The following is a 22,471-nucleotide window of genomic DNA, read 5'->3' as shown; positions in this document are numbered from 1 at the left end:
TTTGCTCTCAGCTGTTTTGCGTGGGCCTCTGCTGCTTGCTGCAAGGAGATAAATTGCTGGAGCAGATTTTTTTTTTCCTTGTGCTAATCAAGCTATGTTGAAAACGAAAATGAAAGTAAAGCAGGCTGTTTGCTGTTTGCTGCAATGAGGCAAAATTGCTGGGAGGCAGAGGCAGAGGCAGATTTCTTTTTCTTGTTTTCCTCACCAAAAAAGTAGGTGCGTCTTATAGTCTGGTGCGTCTTATACTCTGAAAAATACAGTATTTGTCTGAAATGTTATAGAATTTCCTGCTTGAGCTGGGGGGTAGAAGACCTCTAAGCAGTGGTGGGTTGCCCCCGGTTCGCACCAGTTCTATAAAACCAGTAGTAAAAACAGCGGGAGGCTCTGCCCTGACGTCATCAAAATGCTTCTGCGATATGTGCAGAAGAGCATGCGAGAGAGCAAAACAAGCCCGTGCACACGGCCCCATTGCAAACTGGTAGTAAAAGTAAGTAGAACCCACCCCTGCCTCTAAGGTCCCTTCCAATTCTGTTATTCTGACATGTCTCAGCTTGCAATGGTTGTACTGAAGGAGTTTCAAGGGTGGAGAGATGGATTTTCTGAAATTGAGGAGAAACATGTATCTTGGCATAAAAGTATTGGAATAATTGTCCTCTGATACAGCAACAACAAGTTAATAGAGTCACACCTCATGGTAGTTCTGAGACAGAAAAAACATTTGAAAAATTCTGATTCCTGATTTTCCTTTACAAAGTTAATGCAAATAGAGCCAAAAATGGTGATGGCAACAACAACCATTTCACAGAACTTGAATTACAGCTAGTGTCAGGAAATTATCACCTTTTTGTAGGTTTGGTTGGTCATATGTGTTTGATCTTTCTGAGAGAGGAAGATGGACAAATAAATGCACTTAATTGTATTGGAAGCTCATTGCACTAGAAATTATCGTATTTTTCGGACTATAGGACACTCTGGACTATAAGATGCACCTAACTTTTGGGGAGGAAAACAAGAAAAAAAAATCTGCTTCTGCCTCCCAGCATCCATCCGGTATTCATCTGGCTCGTTTGCCATGGCTCATTCGCTGGCGCCATCCTTTCACAGATGCCCATTCACTGCTGCCTGTTTGCCACCCCCCATTCGCCATAGCCTGTTTGCTGCCGCCCATTCACTGCGGCCTGTTCTCTACCGCCGCAGCCTGTTGTCCACCACCACGGCACGTTCGCCACAGTGGCTTGTTCTAGAACAGCTGATCAGCACTGCACCAATCCCCCTCCCCCAGCTGCAATATTCGCTTTATAAGGTGACATTTCCACCCACTTTTTTTTGGGGGGGGAAGTGTGTATTATATTCTGAAAAATACAGGACTTCCGGTGGCACCGCAGGCGCCGAGGATGCTCGTTTCTTGAGCGCCAGCCCCGCGATCTCATAAAGCCACTAGAACAGCGCAAATCAGCTGTCTAGCGGCTTGGAAACTTTCTCCCCGGGAAAAGGGGAGGAAGAGAGCAGACGGGTGTAGGTAGAGCTCCCCAAGGAGCTCCTGGAATAATTCTGGGACTCAAAGGGTGAGAGCTCCCTGGAAGCCCGACAGAATTCCGGATCCAGGACGTTTCTGCTTTAAGCAGAAGAAGACGCTGCGACCACCCCTGCAAACAACGCTTGGAATAAACATCATTCGGAAGCAGGCTGAGCAAACTCAGGAGAGATTAGATCTGCAAGTACTGAACTTTAACTCCAAATGTGTATTACTTCCTTCTGACTTATTAAGGGGAGAAAATGAAACCAAGATGGCGATTGAGCTTTAATGGGGTGTGAAAGCGAAAGTTAAAAAGGAAAGTTTCTTTTAGTGTTGGCAGCCCCTGTTCAAAATTAGAGATTTGTGTTTTTTTAAAAAAATTATTCTCCTGAATTATTCAGGAGAAAGATATCATCTCAATTCAGTGTGGAAGGCAAGAGATTTCTATACCAATGTATTAAAGGCTGGATGCCCACAGCCCCAGGAAGCTAGAAGGAAGACGGAAATAGAGGGGGCAAGAAAGGGGGAGAAAGAAGAATTGTTGGCACAGGCCCAAAAGGGTGATTTGATTATTCAAGAAGAATTAATACAATTTTCGACTACTGCTCAAGCTTTGGAGATAGAAGAACCTAAGGATCAAAGACAGACTTGAGCGGCAGCCAAGCGTCAAGAAGAATTAAGAGTGCAGCAACTTCAAATGATTCAAGATACTACAAAAACAGAAGCAGTGGGAGGAGCAAGGCCAAAAAGTAAAATGCATGGAGATTTCCAGCAGATGCTCCAAATGCTTCAGGGGGCCAAGAATGGCAACTAGATTTTTGACCTGGAATGTTAATGGCCTAAATTCACCACAAAAGAGGAGAAAAATATTCCATTATTTGAAACAGTTTAAAAATGATGTAATTTGTTTACAAGAGACTCATATTAGAAGTAAAGATCAAAAATACTTAATAAATGCAAGGTTAGGTATACATTTTGTTGCATCTGCTCCCGAGAAGAAGAATGGTAGAGTTATATACCTAAAAAAAAGACCTAATTGCCAAATTAATTGAAGCAGTTGATCAAGGAAGATTTATAGCAATTGAACTTTTAATAAAAGGAGAAAAAATACTTTGAATTGGAATCTTTAATTGGGGGGAAAATTGTTGTAATGATTGTTAAAACTTTTTAAATAAATAAATAAATAAAAAGAAAAATACAGTAGTTTTATTCAGGAAAAGGCTATGAATAGTCCTAATATTTATGTCGTTTGTAATTTTCTTGTTTACTTTTCATTTGTGCATTTCTGGTTGTGTATATATACATGTGTACACTTGTATAATCTTTTGCAACTGATTGATGGTCATTTTGTGTTCAAGTGTTTCGGGCGTGCTTCCAAAGTCCTTCTTACTATTGGAACTAACTTTCCTTACTTTTGCCACAGTCATTCTATTTCTGTTTGCAGGCCTTTGCACTTTGTTACATTCTTTAGTTCTTTCTCTTCTCTTCGGCTGTCTGCAGGTACTGCCACATCCACGATCCAGACTTTTTGTCTTTCTTATTAACAGGTGTTAAGTCTGAGCATTATATGGCAGGTGTTATGTGGCAAGTGCTTGTCTGTTCGAATCCTAAAGTCCGAAATCAAGACAACTTCTTATTTTCTATTACTTTGTCTATTTTATGTTGTTGTTGTTGTTGTTGTTGTTGTTGTTGTTGTTGTTGTTGTTGTTATTTAGCAGAGTCTTAAAACAACTGGTTAGCCTGCTCAATGCATTGCTTAATGTGCAATCTTCCTGCTAACTAGGACTTGCCCTAATTTGACCCTATATCCAGTTACTCAAATCAGCAGGGTTCCCGGCCAGGGATTCTGTTTGATGTTAATCTGTAACTGAGCTGTGCTGTTGCAATATTAGTTTCAATTTCTTCAGTGTGGCTCTATATTTCAGGGCTGTTGCACCTTTCTTTATATTGCATGCAGGGGGGAAAATCCTTCTATGGTCACATGTAATTACCTCTGAAGCAGTTACACCCTATAAACCAATGCTGCAGTCTACAACTCCTGAGAACACAATGTGGCTGTTCTTAATTCCTCCAGGGATTCTTTTGCTTTGGAATCTCATCAATTAATCTGGGCCATCTGGATATTATTCTTTTCTACTTTTGTGACTGCTTTATGGAAGTTATGGCAAAGGGTAGCCAAAAAGTTGGCAAAACATTCTTTTGGTTGGTGAATGATTGGTGACAGGCTGGGGGATAGGGCAAGAACTGCGGTGGTGAGGAGCTGCTGGCATTGTGGATGTGTGTGTGTACGAACAGTGATGGTGCACAGCTGCTGGTGTTGGGAGCGAACGGTGATGGTGCATGGCTGCTGGCATTGCAAGGGGGATGAACGATGATAATACACAGGAGTGGGGGCTGTCAAACTGCCCATTCGGTGTCAGACTTGCAGGATGAGGTGTGGGATGGGTGGGATGCAGCAGTCAAACTGCCTGTCCGGTGTCAGATTGGAATTCAGGTGCAGAGGCAACTGCAGGGGGAGGGGTCAAAATGAGAAGACCGCCTACTGCTGCCTGCCTGTGGAGAATGGCCAGAGGAGGGCCAGCGGAGAAGGAAAGCTGGCTGTAAATGGGCTGAGGCAGGTGGCTGGGGGCAAGGGGGGCAAGGCCAAGGGTCATTGCCTAAACGTCCCAGACCCTGTTCTCACTGTCAGGAAATTTCTCCTTAGTTCTAGATTGCTTCTCCCCTTGATTAGTTTCCATCAATTGCTTCTTGTCCTGCCTTAAGGTGCTATGGAGAATAAGTTAACCCCCTCTTCTTTGGCCAGTCCCTCAAATATTGGAAGACTGCAATCATGTCACCCCTAGTCCTTCTTTTCACTAGATTAGACATACCCAGTTCCTGAAATCCTTCATATGCTTTAGCCTCCAGCCCCCTAAATTATCTTTGTTGGTCTTCTCTGCACTCTTTCTAGAGTCTTAACATTTCTTTCTTTCCTTTAATCATCTGGCACTTTACTAATGTTCTAGAATTTCTAAAAGATAATTGTGTTCAATCAGATCATCAGCTAGTTCCTTCAGCACTTTTGGATGCAATCCATCTGGCTATGAAGTTTTAAACTCATTCAAAGAAAATCTCCTGTGTGAACGGGGTTGGACCTCCAAGATCCCTTCCAACTCTGTTACTGTTAAAAGTATTCCCAGAACATAGAAATATGTAGGAAATATATCAATCTAGTTCAGTCCTGTTCCTTCGTCCCCCCCCTTCATTATTTCCTGGAAGAATATATAATTTATTATTGAAGATTGAATTGAAATAGGAATTGTGTTGCCATTTCTTTGTATCTTTTATCTAGATCCAGTCACAATTATGGAGAAAATATACTCAAGAAGACAAAGGAAAACAGGCAGCCAGCAGAAACTATGTAAATTGTTGGATTATTTCTATAATGTCAGTGCTATGTATTATACAAAGTTCAAGAGGGCAGATGCTCTTCCATGAATTGATTTTTTTTTCAGAGAAATATGGCTTGCTAATTTGATGAGCCATTTATCTAAGTGGTTCCTTCAGGTCCATTTTCCTTGTGAAAGTCAAAGAGGCAGCTGTCTTGTTCATCACACAAATTAATCCTTCTAAATTTATATATATAGAGAGCAACACAGAGTTGCAGTTTGTCAGCAGAAAAAAAGGCCCAGAAACTTAGTGCTACATAAAATCATAAGGGGAAAACCAGAACTCTTTGAGTATTGCTTGTATTTATGCTTTGTTTCATGAACAATGTAATAATATTGTACCTCGGACTAAGCAATGATTTCTATATAAAAATGTTGCTACATCTCATAGATGAACAATTTATTTTTTTCAAAGACAAATTAATTTTTATTCTAAGGACTTCATTTTATTTGCTGCAAACTGACCCATTTAGTTTCCATTAAATATTTTGTAATCCAATCAAGTGATTTGCAAGATAGATGTCTTGATTTTGTTCCTATTTTCTCTATTTGAACTGGCAAAGCTAAATCCTTCTACTGAATAGTTTGATCTGCGAAGAGGTAAGTTTTCCTTAAGTATGGCTACTGTTCTGTCTTATTCTTACATAACCTGGTTTTACAAAGCAAAGCAGAAATCTGTTCTTCCTTTCGTATACACCCCTATCTCATTTCATTTTTTCATCCCTTATCCCATGCACTTATTTAGCACTAAGAAAGCTCTCTTTTCTACATCTGGTGGAATATCTATTATTCCTTTAAACACTTAAACAAATTATTCAAACGATGAAGTTAGAGCAGAGCCCCTAAGAAATTGTCTTTATTTCATGGTATGAGAGTGAAGTTTAGCTGAGATTCTATATAGTATCTTTAGAGCAGAAAGAAAGAAGGGTTATAAACATTTAAAACTTTAATCCTCTATTTATATGGAAATAAGTCTTACTGATATCAACAGAGTTTCTTTTTGAATAGACATGTATAAGATTGCTTCTCTAATAAAACTATTTTCATGATATTTCTATTCTTGTTTAAACTATTGTTCTTGTGGAGTATTTTGGCTTTTATTTTAATGACCAAAACTATCCTTTCTCTTTTCTTCTTTTTTATAGCAGACAATGTGGTCCACCCTTTTCATTATCCTCCAGATAATGTGGGGTTACCAGTTTATAATTCTCAGCCAGCATGACTAGCAACCATGCTGATAGGGTACTTCAGGTCAGGGATTTAGTTATGACTACTCTGGTTAATGAACCGTTTCTGGACACCAGTCTCATTCCATTTGAGCTCACTTGCTTCTGTTCTGAAGACAGAAAAAGAATACAATGGCTTGCCAGCAGCCCCCTGGAAATGGTCTAGTGGCAGCCCTAGATAAACCATAATAAATAAATATGCAAGCTGTTACCAACTCAAATGTGGTCTAAATTGATCTGCATGTGGTATTGTTTTGTTCTTCTCATACATCATTCAATTAATTCTAGGATATCATGGCCTCAGCTGAGATTACTTGAACAGCTTTCTGTGCCAGATGAGTCAAGCCTTAGTTCAGGACCTAGGCCAGAATCTGGTCCCACCAGCTGGAGATTCTCTGTCCAGGACTCTAATTTAAACTCACCAGTGGAATGTGAGGACAATCTGGCTACCACATCTATCACCCTATTGATCACCAGGGTTATTCAGCTGATCTGGCTGGCTAATGGGTGTTCCCTTTCTCCTCACCACTCCACGTGCATGTCTCCTGAAGCTGTGTGCTTGATGGAAGAGGACAACCATCCCAGATAAAAGGAGTGTACTGATCTTCCATCCAGGGTATACGTTAGCTTTGCTCCCCTGCTGGAATCTTCCAACAAGCTCAACAGTATAACTACCCATCCATAAGACTTTTAGTGCTGCCAGATTGAAGGCAAATAGAGGTTAAAGCATTTGGTTACAAAGGAGAACATATAGGAGGAATAAAGAAATGTTCTTAATTGATGGTTATTATCTATGAAATCCTTTATGACATAGCGCCTATTTGGGTTTCTCCAAACTCTGTACAATTGGGCAAGATGGGCATGCTCTGGTTCCTTTGATTAAACAATGCCATCTGTTGAGATCTAGGAAATGTGTGTTGTTTGTTTGTTTCAAACAAACCTATTTTTTGGGACAACATCTCTCCAAGATCTGTACGGCTCCCATTCTGATGATGTTCAACAAGTCTTTGAAAATCTGTCTGTCTCCCCAGGGAGTGGGATAGGATGTGTTCTGCTACTTTATGGAATCTTAGCTACATGATTAATGTTTTTTCCGACATGTCTGGTTTATGTTTTTTACTGTTTTCTTTATCTTTTATATCACCTAAATCCTTTTGTGTGCAGCTTTCCGAGCCCTGCCAAACTTTGCATCTGAATTGAAATGTTGAATTATTAAATACATGTATTCCTTCACATTCTAGTTCAATTTGCACATTGATGAATAGTATTTAGTTTGCATTTGTTACTTTATCACAGTGCAAAAATCACTCAGCTATGAAACTGAGACATACAAGAATTCAAAGGGTTAATCTCTAAAAATGTGGTTTGTATGTCATTGTATTCCATTCCATTGTATTATATTCTCTAAAATGTAAGTTTGCACTGAAATATATATTTTGCACAAGTGGTGAATACATATATTTGAAAAGGGATTAGGGACTGTATTATCAACTTCAGTTATTTGGAATTTCCCTGGAAATTCAAATACATTAAAAAAAATAAAGTAAAGAGCTGCTCCTTAATTTACTTCTTTCCCCACATGCTTATTATTTACTCTTTGGTTGTGAGAAGTGAATATTTTCCTCTCCCTTAGCTTGGAAAAAAGAAGGGTGGGGAAGAAAGCAAATATGTTTATATAGATCAGAAATGTATACACACAGAGTTCTATGCTACATAATTTTATGTATACCATTTCTGTTTGGCAAGAGAAGGACGAATAGAACTGGATTGGAATGTGTTCACGTCATTGAAATAAACAAGTATATACTTAATAAGCAGGCCCAGTTGATTAGCAAAAGCAATCATTCCATATGACCTTTGTTGTAGGTGATAAATGAAGATTGAAGGGGATCTATTCATCTCATCTGCTATGTCAGGGAAGCACTCATCCCAGGCCTAACACGCTGCCAACATTCTAATCAGAGATAAGAACATGGAAGCTTCTGACAGGGGAAATCGTGTATCAATCTTATATTAGCATAATTCATTTGTACAATTCCCAGGTTGAGTGGCTGGTACATGTATTGCTTCTTTAAACAAGAGACAGTATTATTGTTTATCTACACTGCATTTCATTTTTCTTCATCCTATTTCAACAGCAGTAGTATTTTAAATTTTGCAATGTTCATTCATTTGTATAAATTAATAAATTAGAACCTCACTCATATCTAGTTACAAGACTGAACTCTGCAATTGGAAATCCCCGGTTTAAATTTTGGCTCTACCAGAAAGTACTTCTTTCACAGTTTAAGACTCATCACTAGTTGGAAAGCACAGGTTACCAAAATGTTATTTGCCTTAGTCCTCCCTCTCTCGTTATAAATCATTCATATCCTCCTTCCTACCCCTGCTTTCATTTTTAGTTTTTAGTTTTCTTTTTTACAGAAGGCAGTTTAGGATCAGAGAGAGGAAGGAAGGAAGGAAGGAAGGAAGGAAGGAAGGAAGGAAGGAAGGAAGGAAGGAAAAGAAAGGAAAGGAAAGGAAAGGAAAGGAAAGGAAAGGAAAGGAAAGGAAAAGAAAGGAAAGGAAAGGAAAGGAAAGGAAAGGAAAGGCCAAAACCAATAAAAATAATGCTGGAAGTTGGAACATCTGCTTGCAAGGTGTCCACATTCTTAAATCTATCAACATGGAGAATAAAACTGTATTACCTTGTAGGGTTTTCCTACAGATCAATATTGGCAATGTATACAAAGCGTTTTATATTTGTTTTTATATAATATTTCAAGATCCTAATGGTTTAGGCAACAAAATTAATGTGTAGTTTGGGGCCCTCACAGCTCATCTCAAAGAGTGGGTGGCAGCTGGGGCCAAGAGGGCCTTTTGCACAGCTTCACTTGGAATGCCAGTTGTGCCTAAAGACTTCTGTAATTATCTGAAGCCCCATGTTACTTAATTAATCTTAATTCTAGGTGCCAATGTGTGTTTGTGTGTGTTCATATTTGGATATCAGTTCAACCACAAAATATATTTGATGTTAATAGTACTGTTGTCTAGAATGTGAATATTCAAGGTGGGAGGTCCTTTAGGCAGTCACTCATGACTTGGTCCCTAGCAATTTTATTACTTTAATTGAATCTACAGGGGGCCCGGCTGCCCTCAAAGACCATTTGGAAGATACAAATGACTCAAGCAATGAAGGGCGTGTCATAGTACACACACACACACACAAAACCCAGCTGCTTTGCAAGCTGCATTAGTTGCTAGTTGACTTCTGGGTAAAGTTCAAGGGGCTGGTTATTGCCTATATAGCCTTTCCTGCCATAAGGTCTGGCTCCTTGAGGGACTGCCTGCCTCCATATGTTTCCACCTGTCCATTGAGTGCTCTGGATCCTGTCAATTAAACAATGTCATCTTCAGTGACCCAGAAAATATGCCCTCTTGGTGATCACTCCTGTCCTCTGGAATGACATCCCCCAACCCCCTGGAGATCTATAGTGCTGTTTTTTTACAAACTGCTCTAATCCTGGTTGTTCTCCCAGATCTTGGAACAGGATGGTGGTTTAGCTCCTTCGGTTTTGGACATTTTTGACATTTTTCTTTGGGTTACACAGTACCGTAGAGTAGGTTTTCCAGCCAATTGCATTCCCTTTCTTTGAAATGTTCTTTTTCATAAGCCACCTAAAGTCATGATAGCAAACTTGAAACTGAATTAAATAAGTAAATAAAGGAAAACACATCCCTTCTTGCAGACTGATCAATGGACATATATCCAGGGAAGGATCACTATATTTCTAACCCATGTCAGTTTTACAGATGTTTGTGTCATTCATTTCCACTTTCAGATTTATAATGTGATTTTTAAAGTTTGTATTAAAAATCCACAGAAATATGTATTTCCAAATATGTAAAGGTTTTTTTTTTTGAGCTATGACTTATGGAGGGTTTGTACTGTTAACAGTAAAAAGGCATTTTATTTATTTATTTAAAACATTTATATAGTTGCCCATCTGTAACCAACTGGGTGGCTCTCAATCAAAACAGCAAACAAAGCTATATTTTGCAGCTATCCTGCCTTACCTTCTCATTACTAGAGTCTAGTCCATAATTAGGTATATAATTGAAATAAATGACTCCTAAGCATGTCTATTTCTGTGCTGTCTTTACATGCACCTACTTTCCCACCCATGGTAGCCTGAGCCTTAGCAACAACAATGCAATAAGAGGAACCTTGTGAATTTATTTGTAAATACTAAAAAAAATATTTTGTTACAGTGATCACATTTTCTCAGAGAAAAACAAATTGAAGGAAGTTTTTGTGCCCAGGAAAATACTTCCTACGTGAAAACATGGGTGGAGTTTTTGGGAGAAATGTCCATCTGGGTTCAGTTCCAAGTGGGAAGAAAGACATTGGAAACATGAAGACTGCTTGGAAGGATGGTTTAATGGTGAACAGGACCAGATGGGTTTGAAGTCCTGGGTAGCTGACCACATGGAATGGAGAGTGAGATATATTTATAACCTCTCTTGGGCTTTGATCTTGCTTCCTGTTCCTGTGAAAGAAATGTTTTCTGATTGGTTGTCAGACTCCCATGGGGACATGCAGGGGTAACTTTGTAGGTTGTCTTGAGTCCCAGGCTTGGTTGAATCTTGCTGGGTTATATAATCTTCCCATATGCCATGTGGTGAGATGGGTAGTGGGTTATTCCTATTACGTCCTGAGGGTGTGGGTATTTGCTTATGAACAGACCTTGCCGTCTCTTTATCTCTTAAGTGCAGACATCTGCTGTGGGCTATTGAGGAGGGTGGGGCTATTAAGAGTGAGTCTGCTTCCTGCCTTAAAAAAACATATTTCTCCATTTCTCATCCAGGGAAATATAATATTCTGCCTTTTTTATATTTCCTAGAATATTTCATTCTTCTAGGAGAAGGGTGGTGCTAATTGTCTGCAGTTTCTGATCAGTTTCACTTATCAGAGTAAACCATAGTTATACAAAACTATGTATATGAAGCCCATCAGCTTGCTTGGAAGTCATATGTGGCCCCCAAAGCTTCCCCCCAGACTCTGTTGCCCACTAGGAAGTTATGATCTGGTCTTGTTCAGGTATCTCTTTTGTGTATGAGGCATAGATTGTATGTCTGCAACTATGGGAGAACATATTTTATTTTCAACCTGGGAGTCATTTGAGATGTGAGGAGATGGAGTCTTTATGCAAATAAATTGTAGCTGTATTAATATTAAATCAATTTGATATTTTCCCCTATCCTTTCAAAATCCTTTTATGTGGCCCTGATTTCAAGTGTAACCTTGGTATGCCCTCAAAGACATGATTGGATCTAAGCCTAACAAAAATGGGCACTGTTGGGTCATTTGTTTAGATTGGTCTTAGCATGTTGAGTGAATCTAACTACTTTAAGAAAGCCATGGCTTGTAATAGTCTAAGCTATGATATATTCCACAACTGTCTTTTTATTTACAGTACAATGTCTTAACAGTTTATAAGGTGCATGAACCAGGATTAAATCATGCTTTGTTTTAATCCAGAAAGAGACAGAATTAGAAGAGAAAATGCCTTGTGGGACTGTTAGAATTGTTTCCTTAAAATATATACTCAAAAAATGAATCCTGGCCCCAGATATTTCCACACAATTTGTCAAAGTGTTTTAAATCCAGAGCTGCTTTCCTGCTTCTCCCGTGCCTGAAAATCAGGGACATGTTCCTGTTACATAACTAGGAATGCCTTGGAAAGAAGCCCTGGCTATAATCTTTTTGCATCATGATTATTTCAGTGGGCATTTGAGTTCGGATTCCCAGCATAAGCTTAAAAGCTTTTTCATAAATATTCCATGGCATTTTCTAGCCTTTAATGTGCCAGTTACAGAGGAAGCTGTTTGAAGGGGAGGGATGTCAACAAATTTATCCACCAATAGCGTGCTCTTTTGGCACAAAAGCACATTCTTATCTTTACATCCCATAATGAGAAGGCAGAGCCAGAATATGTTGCTCTAAACTCTTTGGGTGGGTAAATACACTGTTGGGAAGAAGAAAGAGAAAGAGAAGAAGAAGAAGGAAGAGAGGGATAGAGAGCAGTTTGTATTTTCTTAACTCCTGATCGGCTTGCCCCGATGACGGAACGAGTTCTGTATTTATCCTCCTGCGGCTCCTCTAAGCAGAATTAAAGGAAACTTCTTTTCACATGATGTCAGACTGCGAGGGAATGGCTGTGGGTAGGTGCTTGATTTCTATTTACCACGCTGTCCTAGTTCACATTCTCAGCTTGCAAAAGCAATACATAGGAAACTGTCCTGGTTCTTAAATAGACATCTAATCCTTTCACTGTGGGAGAACAAGAAGGTGTGAGAGTTTGGGGAGGATTTTCCATTTCAAAGCCATCAGTTTACATCCTGCAGAGCTTTTGCACAGCCATAACAGGAAAAATATTATGGAAGTGACATGTTTTATTTTTGTTAGTTTAAAGTTTTGAATAATAAATGCTATGTCTTTATTTGGCTTGTAAAAATAATTAACTTCTGTGCTGAGGGATTAGGTGAGGAGCATTAATAGTATGTGGAAAAATGGTGACAGCATACATTGTGACTAATTCCTTAGCGTTCAGGATCACCTTGGCAGGCACTGTCTGTAACCGGGACCAGAAATAGCAGTCTGCTGCAATATATTTCTGTCATTTCTTAACTGCCAAAGATTGCAGAAACGGGAATGAAAATGAAACAGGGATTTTTGCTAAAGGTGGAAGCGCACTTTAGTATGAAGTTGAGTTCTTAGTTCAGTATATCTTAAGCATATTCTTTTACTGTTAGGAGGCTATGCCAATCTTAGCAACGCACCATAGAAATTGACTGAAATAAATGTTCACAAACTTCTGAACCCTCACTGTAAACACTGCACCGTACCGTTTCTATTCCAAAAAGGAAATTGCATTAAAGGAATCCAGTCCAACTAAATGCTGAGCCATTTTGTGAAAAGGTGATATAAAACAGCTCATTTGAAAATATCTATAGATGCAGAAGAGAAAACTTTTATCTCTTTCGGTACTGCATAAAATAATTCTGAGCAATCATGGAGTCACGTTATTTCCTGGGCATGTGATGATGTCCATTATGGCATTTTAGAATGCAGATTGTTTTTCACTAGCGATTTGCAGCACCTTCTACTGTCACCCTACCATTGTTGTGGCAATATAATGGCAGTCTTTATTGCTCTAATTGTGTCACAGCACAATTAATGATTGGTCAATGCTATAAATCATAGAAGAAATAGCCAGAGACTATTAAGCCACCAAATATCTTCCATTGTAAAGAACGAAGAGAATGAAGACTTGAAAACCCATTGATTCATAATATTAAATGCTTTCTCATTTCTGATATCTTCCATTACTCAAGTCCTTGTTAAAGATTTACTTATTCTATAGCAAGGTATATCCAGAGAGAGAATAAACCTTACATAATGATAAGGGAAAAAATGGAAGACTGAAATAACAGATAACAGATAAATGAACAGATTCAGGGACTGTTTTTAAAAGTGAAATAAATGGCCCAAATAGAGAATATTTCAATGAAGTGAACTCAGAATATTTGCATCTATTGGTTTGTTTATATCTAGTATTTTGAGACTGGAAACTGAGGAATTATTAGCAGTATTAGTAACTTGCAAATCTTTGTTCTATGCTTCAATTGTATCTTATTTATCATTCTCAAAGTATAATAAGTGTGCTGTAAAGGTTTTACCAAGAACTGAGTGATTGTGCTAATAGATACATGCAGAAATAAGTTTTGTTTGAGCAGTGTTTGTATTCAAAATATGTATTTCTGCATCTCAAAACACATCCAGTTCTAACTTCTGCATTGAATGAAAAGAGCATTGCGTGCGTTAGAGGAATAAAGTGGAAAAGAGAGATTCTTGTCTGCCATATCAAATGCCCTGTTGCCTAGTTTGTACCAGAGCTAGTTGTTAGAAGCTGGAAGCATATTTGCTTGTTAAGCAGAGATGAGTCATATCAGGAAAATGGGAGAAGGCAGGAAGGTGGGAGTTACAGTAAATGACAGAAACAATATTTACAATGAATGTAATTCAAACAAATGCCATCATGACTACATGCACGATGCCTTAAAAAAAAGAGCTTAAGATACAGGTATTTGCAACTATTTATAAGGAAAATAAAGTTTTTGCCTTACTGTCGCAATAACTGTATTCTTATTCTTCTTCTTGTGCCATATCCATCATCAGACATTGGTGATCATGTTGGCGATCTTATTTTTATCAACAGCCGCACGAAAAAGTGCTGCTGAGTTTTGTCCAAACAGTCCCTTAGAGTTTGAAGCATGATGTTCTCCTTCTGCCTGGACCTCATTTGCCTTCAATCTTTCCTTACAGGATTAAGTGAAGTATGCTGTATTTTTCCAGGTGTTGCATCACATGTCCAAAATATTCTAACTTTTGCTTTTTAATGGTTTTGATGATTTGCCTTGGCTTTCCCAGGAGGCTTATCACCTCCTCATTTCTGATTTTGTCAACCCAGTTTATACGTAACAGCCGCCTGTAAATCCACATTTCAAATGCTTCTAGTCTCTTCAAGTAGCTTTCTGTCACAGACCAACTCCATAGAGCAGGATAGAAAAGATGTGACATCTGACAAGCCTGATTTTCAATCACACATATAATCATTCGTAGTTCTATTGATGCCTGTGAATATTTGCCTGTTGCAGTGATTTTATGCTGGGAAAAGCATAAGGGATTAAAAACAATAACAACAACCTTCCTCACATTCATCATAGTCTGATTCTGCTACAGTCTCCTCACTTCATGTCCTGACACCTGATGTTTGAAAGTATTTAAATGAATACATGAATTGCTTTAATGCAATTTTTATGCGTAGTTTGACTCAGAGCATTACCATACATGGCTTCAGATCTGTACAGGAAGTGAATTAAGCTCCCTGCCAGTTACTTGAGTCTCACTGGCTGCTTTTATTTACATCAGGTCCTGCCTTTCTCCTCCTAGGGTTTGGAATAGTTTTGTGCAAACGTAAGTTGTTTGCACAAAATCTTTCTTTGCAAAATCCAGATCCTGGTCCAGTAAACAGTACCCAGAAATACTGCTGATGAAGTTGCTTTTAGATCCATACAGTATCAGGTATAAGCCATAATAGTCCTAGTGTGGTATTTTGATACTGAACAGTTATTGAAGCTTGATACACAGAATTGTTTTGTGATAGTCAAGATGACTCCCTCAGGCCTAATTCTTTCATTTGGACCGTGGCTGGATCCACACAGTATGTGGCTGGTTGTTGATGGCTCAGACTATTGTGCAAAATCAATTAGGTTAACTTTGTAAACCATGGTTCAATTAATCATAGGATATCATTTTGTGTAAGCAATAGAATAAAATAGAATAAAATCTAACAAAAGGCAATTGGTAAACAATATCACTTTCTCCAACATGTGAGTAAAAGTATAGATGATGGATGGATATTATTCACTTTTTCTATTATTCAAAAGGAAAGAGAATGAGAACTCATGTGGAGCAGGAAATCCATCTGTGCTGGAAACTGAGCTTGAAAAAAGAAGCAGAGAGATAATGTTGTTCTCTGCAGGAAATCCCAAGTCATTATGGATTCCTCTGGAAATCTAATGGAGAACAGGACTCTTTCATCATGCTAATTCTCTGTATCCTCATTTTTTCCTCAGCCTAGTAGAGTTGTGTATACCAGAAAATCAAGTTATGGACATTTTAGTGTGTATTTTGGATGTGTGTCAGTGACGGGTTGCCCCCGGTTTACACCGGTTCTATAGAACCGGTACTAAAACCAGCGGGAGGCCCCGCCCACGACCCCGACATCATCAAAATGCTTCTGCGCATGCGCAGAAGAGCATGTGCGCGTGGCCCCGTTGTGAATCGGTAGTAAAGGTAAGTAGAACCCACCCCTGGTGTGTGTGTGTATTATACATACACACACACACATATTCAATTTACCTAATGTCCACTTCAAATTAATGACTGAATAGCTAACAACAGTTAAAAACTATACATAATAAAACATAATAAAAACAGCATCAATATTATCAACAGCTGAGGTAAAAGAACAGCAGCAGCAATTTAACACAACCTCTGCACAGACTCTGCCACATATCTGGATTCTCAAATCAGCTGATAGAACTGCATCTTTGTAGATGTACAAGCTTTTTGATTTACACATTTTCCAACATATTATATACTACAAATGAACTTTGAAGACCCTGTTATATTTATGGTGCATTGTACTCATAAGTGAGAGTCATAAGAACAATGCATTTCCTGGCCTTTAAGGAACACAACTGCTTCTGAATTTTGTAGCCGAGATTTGACAAGAAAAACTGTTTGCGATATTCTTTTTCAGGATTAACAACTATTGTCCGCTTCAAATCTCAAAAGCAATTTTATTTTTTCCATCATGCCCCCGCCCCATCAACTCTGACCAGTTTTTACCTTACCCCAACAATATTTGTAATTCGTAAAAAAGAACAAAGGTACATTATAGGTAGTCTTTGCCTTACAATCACAACTGAGCCCAAAATTTCTAATGCTCACCGAAACAGTTGTTAAGTGGGTTTTGTCCCATTTTAGAACCTTTCTTGCCACAGTGGTTATTAATCATTGCAGTTGTAAATTAGTAAGATGATTGATAAGTGAATCTAGTTTCTCCATTGACATTGCTTGTCAGAAGGATCATGATGACATGATCCTGGGACACTGCAACTGTCATAAATATGAAGCAGTTGCCAAGCATCCGAATTTTGAACACGTGACCATGAGGATGCTGCAATGGTCCTAAGTGTGAAAAACAGTAATAAGTCACTTTTTTTCAGTAACTTTGAATGGTCAATAAATAAATAGTATAGTATAGTTTACTTTATTGTCATTGCACATGGTACAACGAAATTAAACGCCGTCTTCAGTGTACATTATAACTATAAAAGTAGAAACACAAACATACATCCTTTACATTATATATAATTGAAATTGAAAACCCGATATTGCTCTATACCAGGGGTCTGCAACCTTAAATATTCAAAGAGCCATTTGGATCCATTTCCCACAGAAAAGAAAACACCGGGAGACCCTTCCCGTGCCTGACTATTTCTTGAACGGCCACAAAACTAGCATATGTAGTTGAATTAAACGTTCTGTTTTCTTCTGAAACTTTTCTTTTCTTGGATTTATCTATGGTTGCCCTACCGGGAGTTGAAAAGCTCAATAAATCGCGTGCCAGCGGGTGACGCACATTGGTGATTGTGACGCATATTTTGAGTGGCAGGGAGCCACAGCAGAGGGGTGAAAGAGCCACATGCGGCTCCAGAACCGCAGGTTGCTGACCCCTGCACTATATCGTAGAATTCAATAGGGTTATTGTCTGGGGATAGAAGGAGTTTTTCAGCCTACTTATCCTTGTTTTTATTGACCTGTACCGTCTGCCAGATGGTAATAGTTCAAAAAAAGAGTGCCCAGCATGAGATGGATCTTTAAGAATGTTTTGAACTTTCTTAAGGCAGTGGGAGCTATAAAGCTCTTCCAAGGAGGGGAGAGGGCAACGTCTGGGCAATGACGTTGACCCTCTGGAGTACTGTCCTATCTGCCACTGTGTATTGGCAAACCATACACAGATGCTGTAAGTTAAAATACTCTCTATGGTGCAGTGGTAGAAGGCCACCAGCAGTTTTGAAATGCTTGAAATGGTTGCAAGTCAAGGACTACCTGTACAGCAGGTGAAATTACAGCAATGTATGTGATAAAAATATATTGGTTAACCCACTGTCAGACCTGCTGCACCTTAAACCTTGCAATAGAAATGATCCTTGGCTCCATTTGTTGAGAAAGATATAGTTTTATTACAAGTCAAGTGCATTTGAAGTAGTGCATAGCCAGAATTGAGAATCACATGCCAAAATCACTACCTCCCCTCCCCAATGACCAAACAAGTTTAAGCAAGACGTTTTCAGAAGGGTCACTTCAAGAGTAGGTTGGTATGCAGCTGTGTTCTTCTCCCAGCCAGGTGACTCTGAAACAGCATTCAGTGGAGATACAACAAGCAGCTTTGGGGGGTGGGGGGAATACAGTAGTTATTCCCACTTTCCCTAAGCAGCAGTTCCTTTCACTTTCCTCCAAGCATCCCCCCTCCCCATAGTTCATGGCAGATTGTTACTGAATGTATCAAAGCACAAGCAAGTGTGAGGTGGCAGCTGACACCTACATAATTCCCTAAGCCCGTGATGGCGAACCTATGGCACGCGTGCCACAGGTGACACGCATAGCCATATCAGTGGGCACACCAGCTCAGCTCTGGCGTGCGCCAGCCAGCTGATTTTCGGGCCTTCTGGGCCCACCAGAAGTAGAGAAACAGGCTGTTTCCTGCCTCTGGAGGGCCTGGGGGGTGGGGCATGGGGAAGGCCTGTTTTTCTTTCTTACCTGGCTCCAGATCCTCTCTATGCATCTGCGGAGAGCGAAAACAGCCTTTCCCACTCCCTCGGAGGCCCTCCAAAGGCCTGAAATGGCCCATTTCCCAACTCCCGGTGGGACAGGAAGTGACGTTTTTTCCTGTCCCCTGCCTCCAGAGACTCCTAGAGAAGCTCTGGAGGCTGAGGACAGCAAAAAACGTCACTTCCTGTCCCACCGGGAGTTGGGAAATGGGCCGTTTTAGGCCTTTGGAGGGCCTCCGAGGAACTGGGAAAGGCTGTTTTCGCCCTTCCCAGGTAAATAGAGAGGATCTAGAACCAGGTAAGAAAGAAAAACGGGCCTACCGGGCCATTGCATGCCAGGAGCGGGGGGGGGAGGAGGGGGGTTGCACACGCATGCACAGTGCAGGGCGCATAGAATTATCAGTGTGGTCATGCACACGTGTGACCCTCCCCCAATCCCCCTCTCCTGGCACGTGATGGCAAAAAGGTTAGCCATCACTGCCCTAAACTGTTAATTTAGTAACATGGTTGTTAAGTGAATCTAGCTTCCCCATTGATTTTGCTTGTCAGAAAGTTGCAAAAGATGATTACATGACCCCAGGATACTGCAACAGACATAAATATGAACTAGTTGCCAAGCAACTGAATTTTGATCATGTGACCATGGAGATACTGCAACAGTAGTAAGTGTGAAAAATGGTCATAGGTCACTTTTTAAAAATGCTGTTGTAACTTTGAATGGTCACTAAATGAACTGTGGTAAGTCAAGGACCACGTGTAGTGTGGTAGAGAAAGATTTTACAGCACAGTGCCATTGCTTTCTGATAAGGATATGTGAGCAAGAAAGACATGTACAGAAATGATGCAGTCTTTTCCAGCATGGAAGGACTCGGAATTCCCTCCTTATACAGTAAAGAATTTAGCACTATCTAACTGTAGTGCAACATCGAAACCTACTGTAAGTTTTTTTCCCCCCTTCCATTTAGTCATGTCCAATTCTTGGAGATTGCCTGAACAATTCCTGCAGTTTTCTTGGCAAGGTTTTTCAGAAGTGGTTTGCCATTGCCTAATTCCTGGGGCTGAGAGAAAGTGACTGGTCCAAGGTCACCCCACTGGCTCTGTGCCTAAGTGGAACTAGAACTCATGGTCTCATATTTTGCAGCCCGATCCCTTAACTACTATATCAAACTGGCTCTGTAAAAACTAAGCATGTTAATAAATTCATGGAAGTGTAGTTTATGCAGTAGTTAGAATAACCAAGTGCCATAATTTCTGTGCCATTTTTAGTCTATACAAGGAGCGTATTTGAACAGCTGCACAATTGTTCTTGTTGGGTGGAGTGGGAGTAGAATAAAGGCAGAAGGTTGGGTGGAGAGCTACTGTCCACAACCTGTTTGCGAGTCAATAAGTAGACACTAGCTGGTAATATTTCTTTTCCTATAAGAAACTTTAATTATATGCAGTTCTTTAGATTTTAGCAGGCAGCAGTGACTTGCTTTTTCTAAGTTGAATGGAAAATTAAATGTGTGGGGAGGCGAGAGGACAAGAACATAAAAGAATGGGGCGGTAGAAAACACACATCCTGGGATTTCAAGCAGAAGAAGAAATGCCAAAATATTCTGACATCAGTATAAAAAAAATAAACAAGTAACTAAGGCAGCAATTCTATAGGGCCCTTGGAAAGTAAGGCAATTTTCACACACATAACAATTCTACAAAAAAAAAAAAAAAAATACACAGTGCTTTTCTCCCCATGTTGGTGTTCTGGTATCAGCAGAGGGGAGAAGGGAGACCTGAGAATAAACTGGGGTAGATCACCAGAAGCTCTGGAGCTTCCTAATCCTCCAAATCTCATCAGGAGGAGGATTATTGTAAATCAGTCTTTGAACTACTTTGAACCCCTGTTACTGCTTGCAATGGAAGTCTTTACTATCTTGTTTTCTACTGACAGGTAGCAGGAAGACTGTTAACTTTGATAATGGCTCCATCAGGGCAAGGAGGATTTCTCTGAAAGAACTGGAATGCAAGTTAGAAAATTCAACATGTAAACATAGTAAAGCAGTGTATTTATAGTACACTGACATGGATTTTGTAACTTTAACCCAAGTGCCATCATACAAATTTAGCTATGCAATATCCTAGTGCCATTGTCAGAAACCAGATTGGATAATCAGCAAAAAATTCTGATCCTTGGAAGATGGTTTTAAGTCTGGAGCCTTAGACTTCCGGTTTGCTGCTTGTCCCCGCTGGACGCTCCTTCGGGATCGTCGAACCCACTGCCTGTAAGAGCCGCCTTTTTCAGCGGAATGGCGGCTCGAAAAAACTCCGTTTCCATTAGGAAACGGAGATAGAGCCGGCTGGGGTGGGTAGAGTCCTCTGCCTAATCCCAAAAGTTTTTCATTTACTTTTGGGAGGGAGCGGAAGAGACTCCCCGTATCCCCAGCCGATGCTCCGGGCTCTGGGAAATCTCTGCTACACGCAGAGCTAGGGGGCAGAAGCAAGCCTGTAAATCTGTCAAATAAATTAATTAAAGAAGATATGAGCTGGACCTCTGATCCTGAAGCGCAAGTATTTTTTTTTAATTCTATTTTGCCTAAGAAGTGAAGTGAAGGGAAAAAAGTTTTTTTAAAATGGCGATTGCTGCTGCGGCTTGAAGAGAGGCTGAAAGGGAAACTCCTTCCGTTTTCAATCACAAAGTAGCGGAATGAATACTTTTGGCTGTAACTGAAGGCAAAACCTCACTCTCACTTTTGTTTTTTTTTTCCTTTTTTTTCCTTGGGGATCTGATATTGATCTTGGTTGGAAAAAAGTTTTTTTTTCTCTTTTCCAGTAAATTTTGTCTGCGTGGAAAAATGGCACTGAGACTTATAAAGCTAGACAAACAGGCAGTGGGGGGGGGGATTCCCCCATTAATAAATTACATCAACAAGTTTTAACTCTCCAGTCTCAGAAACCTGACTTTAATATAATAGAATTTCTTCTTGAGGAGATTGTAAGAAGGGATGAGATTGTGAATCAGCAACTTGAAAAATTTAAGTTGGAAATCAAAGAAATTGGTGAATTGGTGAAATCTAAGTTTGGCTTTTTGGATCGAAAGATTTTAAAAACAGCTAATGGCTTAGCAGACTTTGTGATTCAGTTGGAAGCAAATACTAAATTATTAGAGTCTAAAATGAAAGAAACTGAGGAGAATTTGGATGACAAGATTCAAAAAATTAAAAAGGATTTGGCAAACACTCAGGATAATAGCTCAGAAGACAAACTTAAAATGGAGGCTGACCAAAAGACTGGTAATGAAGAAAATGTACAACAGAGGATTGAAAGAGAAGTTTTAATGATCCAACACAATTTTACAGAATATGCAATTAGACTGAGAGGTCTGCAGGAAAATGACAGAGATGATTTAAGGAAGATATCTTCTGAAATTCTGGCTGGGATTTTAAAGGTTCAACCTGATCAAGTGTTTTGCAGGATTGACAGAATTTATAGAATAAACTCCTGGTTGGCAAAACAAAGGCAATTGCCTAGAGATGTGGTGATTTATTTTATAGACAAAGAAATTAGAAATAATATTGTGCAGAATTCTTATGATTCTACTTTGCAATTTCGTGGAAGAAAGATTTGGATTTTTAAGGAACTCCCGCCCAAGATGTTAATGGAGAGGAAGAAATTTGGTTTTCTAGTGAATGAGTTAAAAAAAAGAAATATTCTATTTAGGTGGGACGTCCCAGTTGGTTTAATATTGAGACACCAAGGAGTAAGATACCAACTGAATACTGTCGAAAAAGCGGAAGAATTTTATCAAAAAATTTTAAAAATAAATTTAACATCTTTGGGCATAACACAGGACAAGCAAAAGGAGTTGGAAATAAAGG

At 39.5% G+C, this 22,471-nt stretch overlaps 1 protein-coding gene across 1 annotated transcript in view; it reads left to right on the top strand.

Moving 5' to 3' along the window:
* The first annotated feature begins 11,699 nt into the window (after positions 1-11,699).
* EML1 (EMAP like 1) overlaps positions 11,700-22,471 on the top strand; it is a 136,712-nt gene continuing 125,940 nt past the window's right edge. Inside the window, exon 1 of the mRNA XM_087872274.1 lies at positions 11,700-12,374. Within this exon, the coding sequence (XP_087728400.1) occupies positions 12,344-12,374 (31 nt within the window). The 5' untranslated portion in view covers positions 11,700-12,343. The remainder of the gene's footprint in view (positions 12,375-22,471) is intronic.

This window comes from Pantherophis guttatus, chromosome 1 (assembly GCF_059756535.1).
Source record: "Pantherophis guttatus breed Tessera chromosome 1, ASM5975653v1, whole genome shotgun sequence".
NCBI lineage: Eukaryota > Metazoa > Chordata > Lepidosauria > Squamata > Colubridae > Pantherophis > Pantherophis guttatus.
The sequence above is the reverse complement of the archived record's forward strand: the minus strand, read 5'-3'. Positions and strand labels throughout refer to the sequence as shown.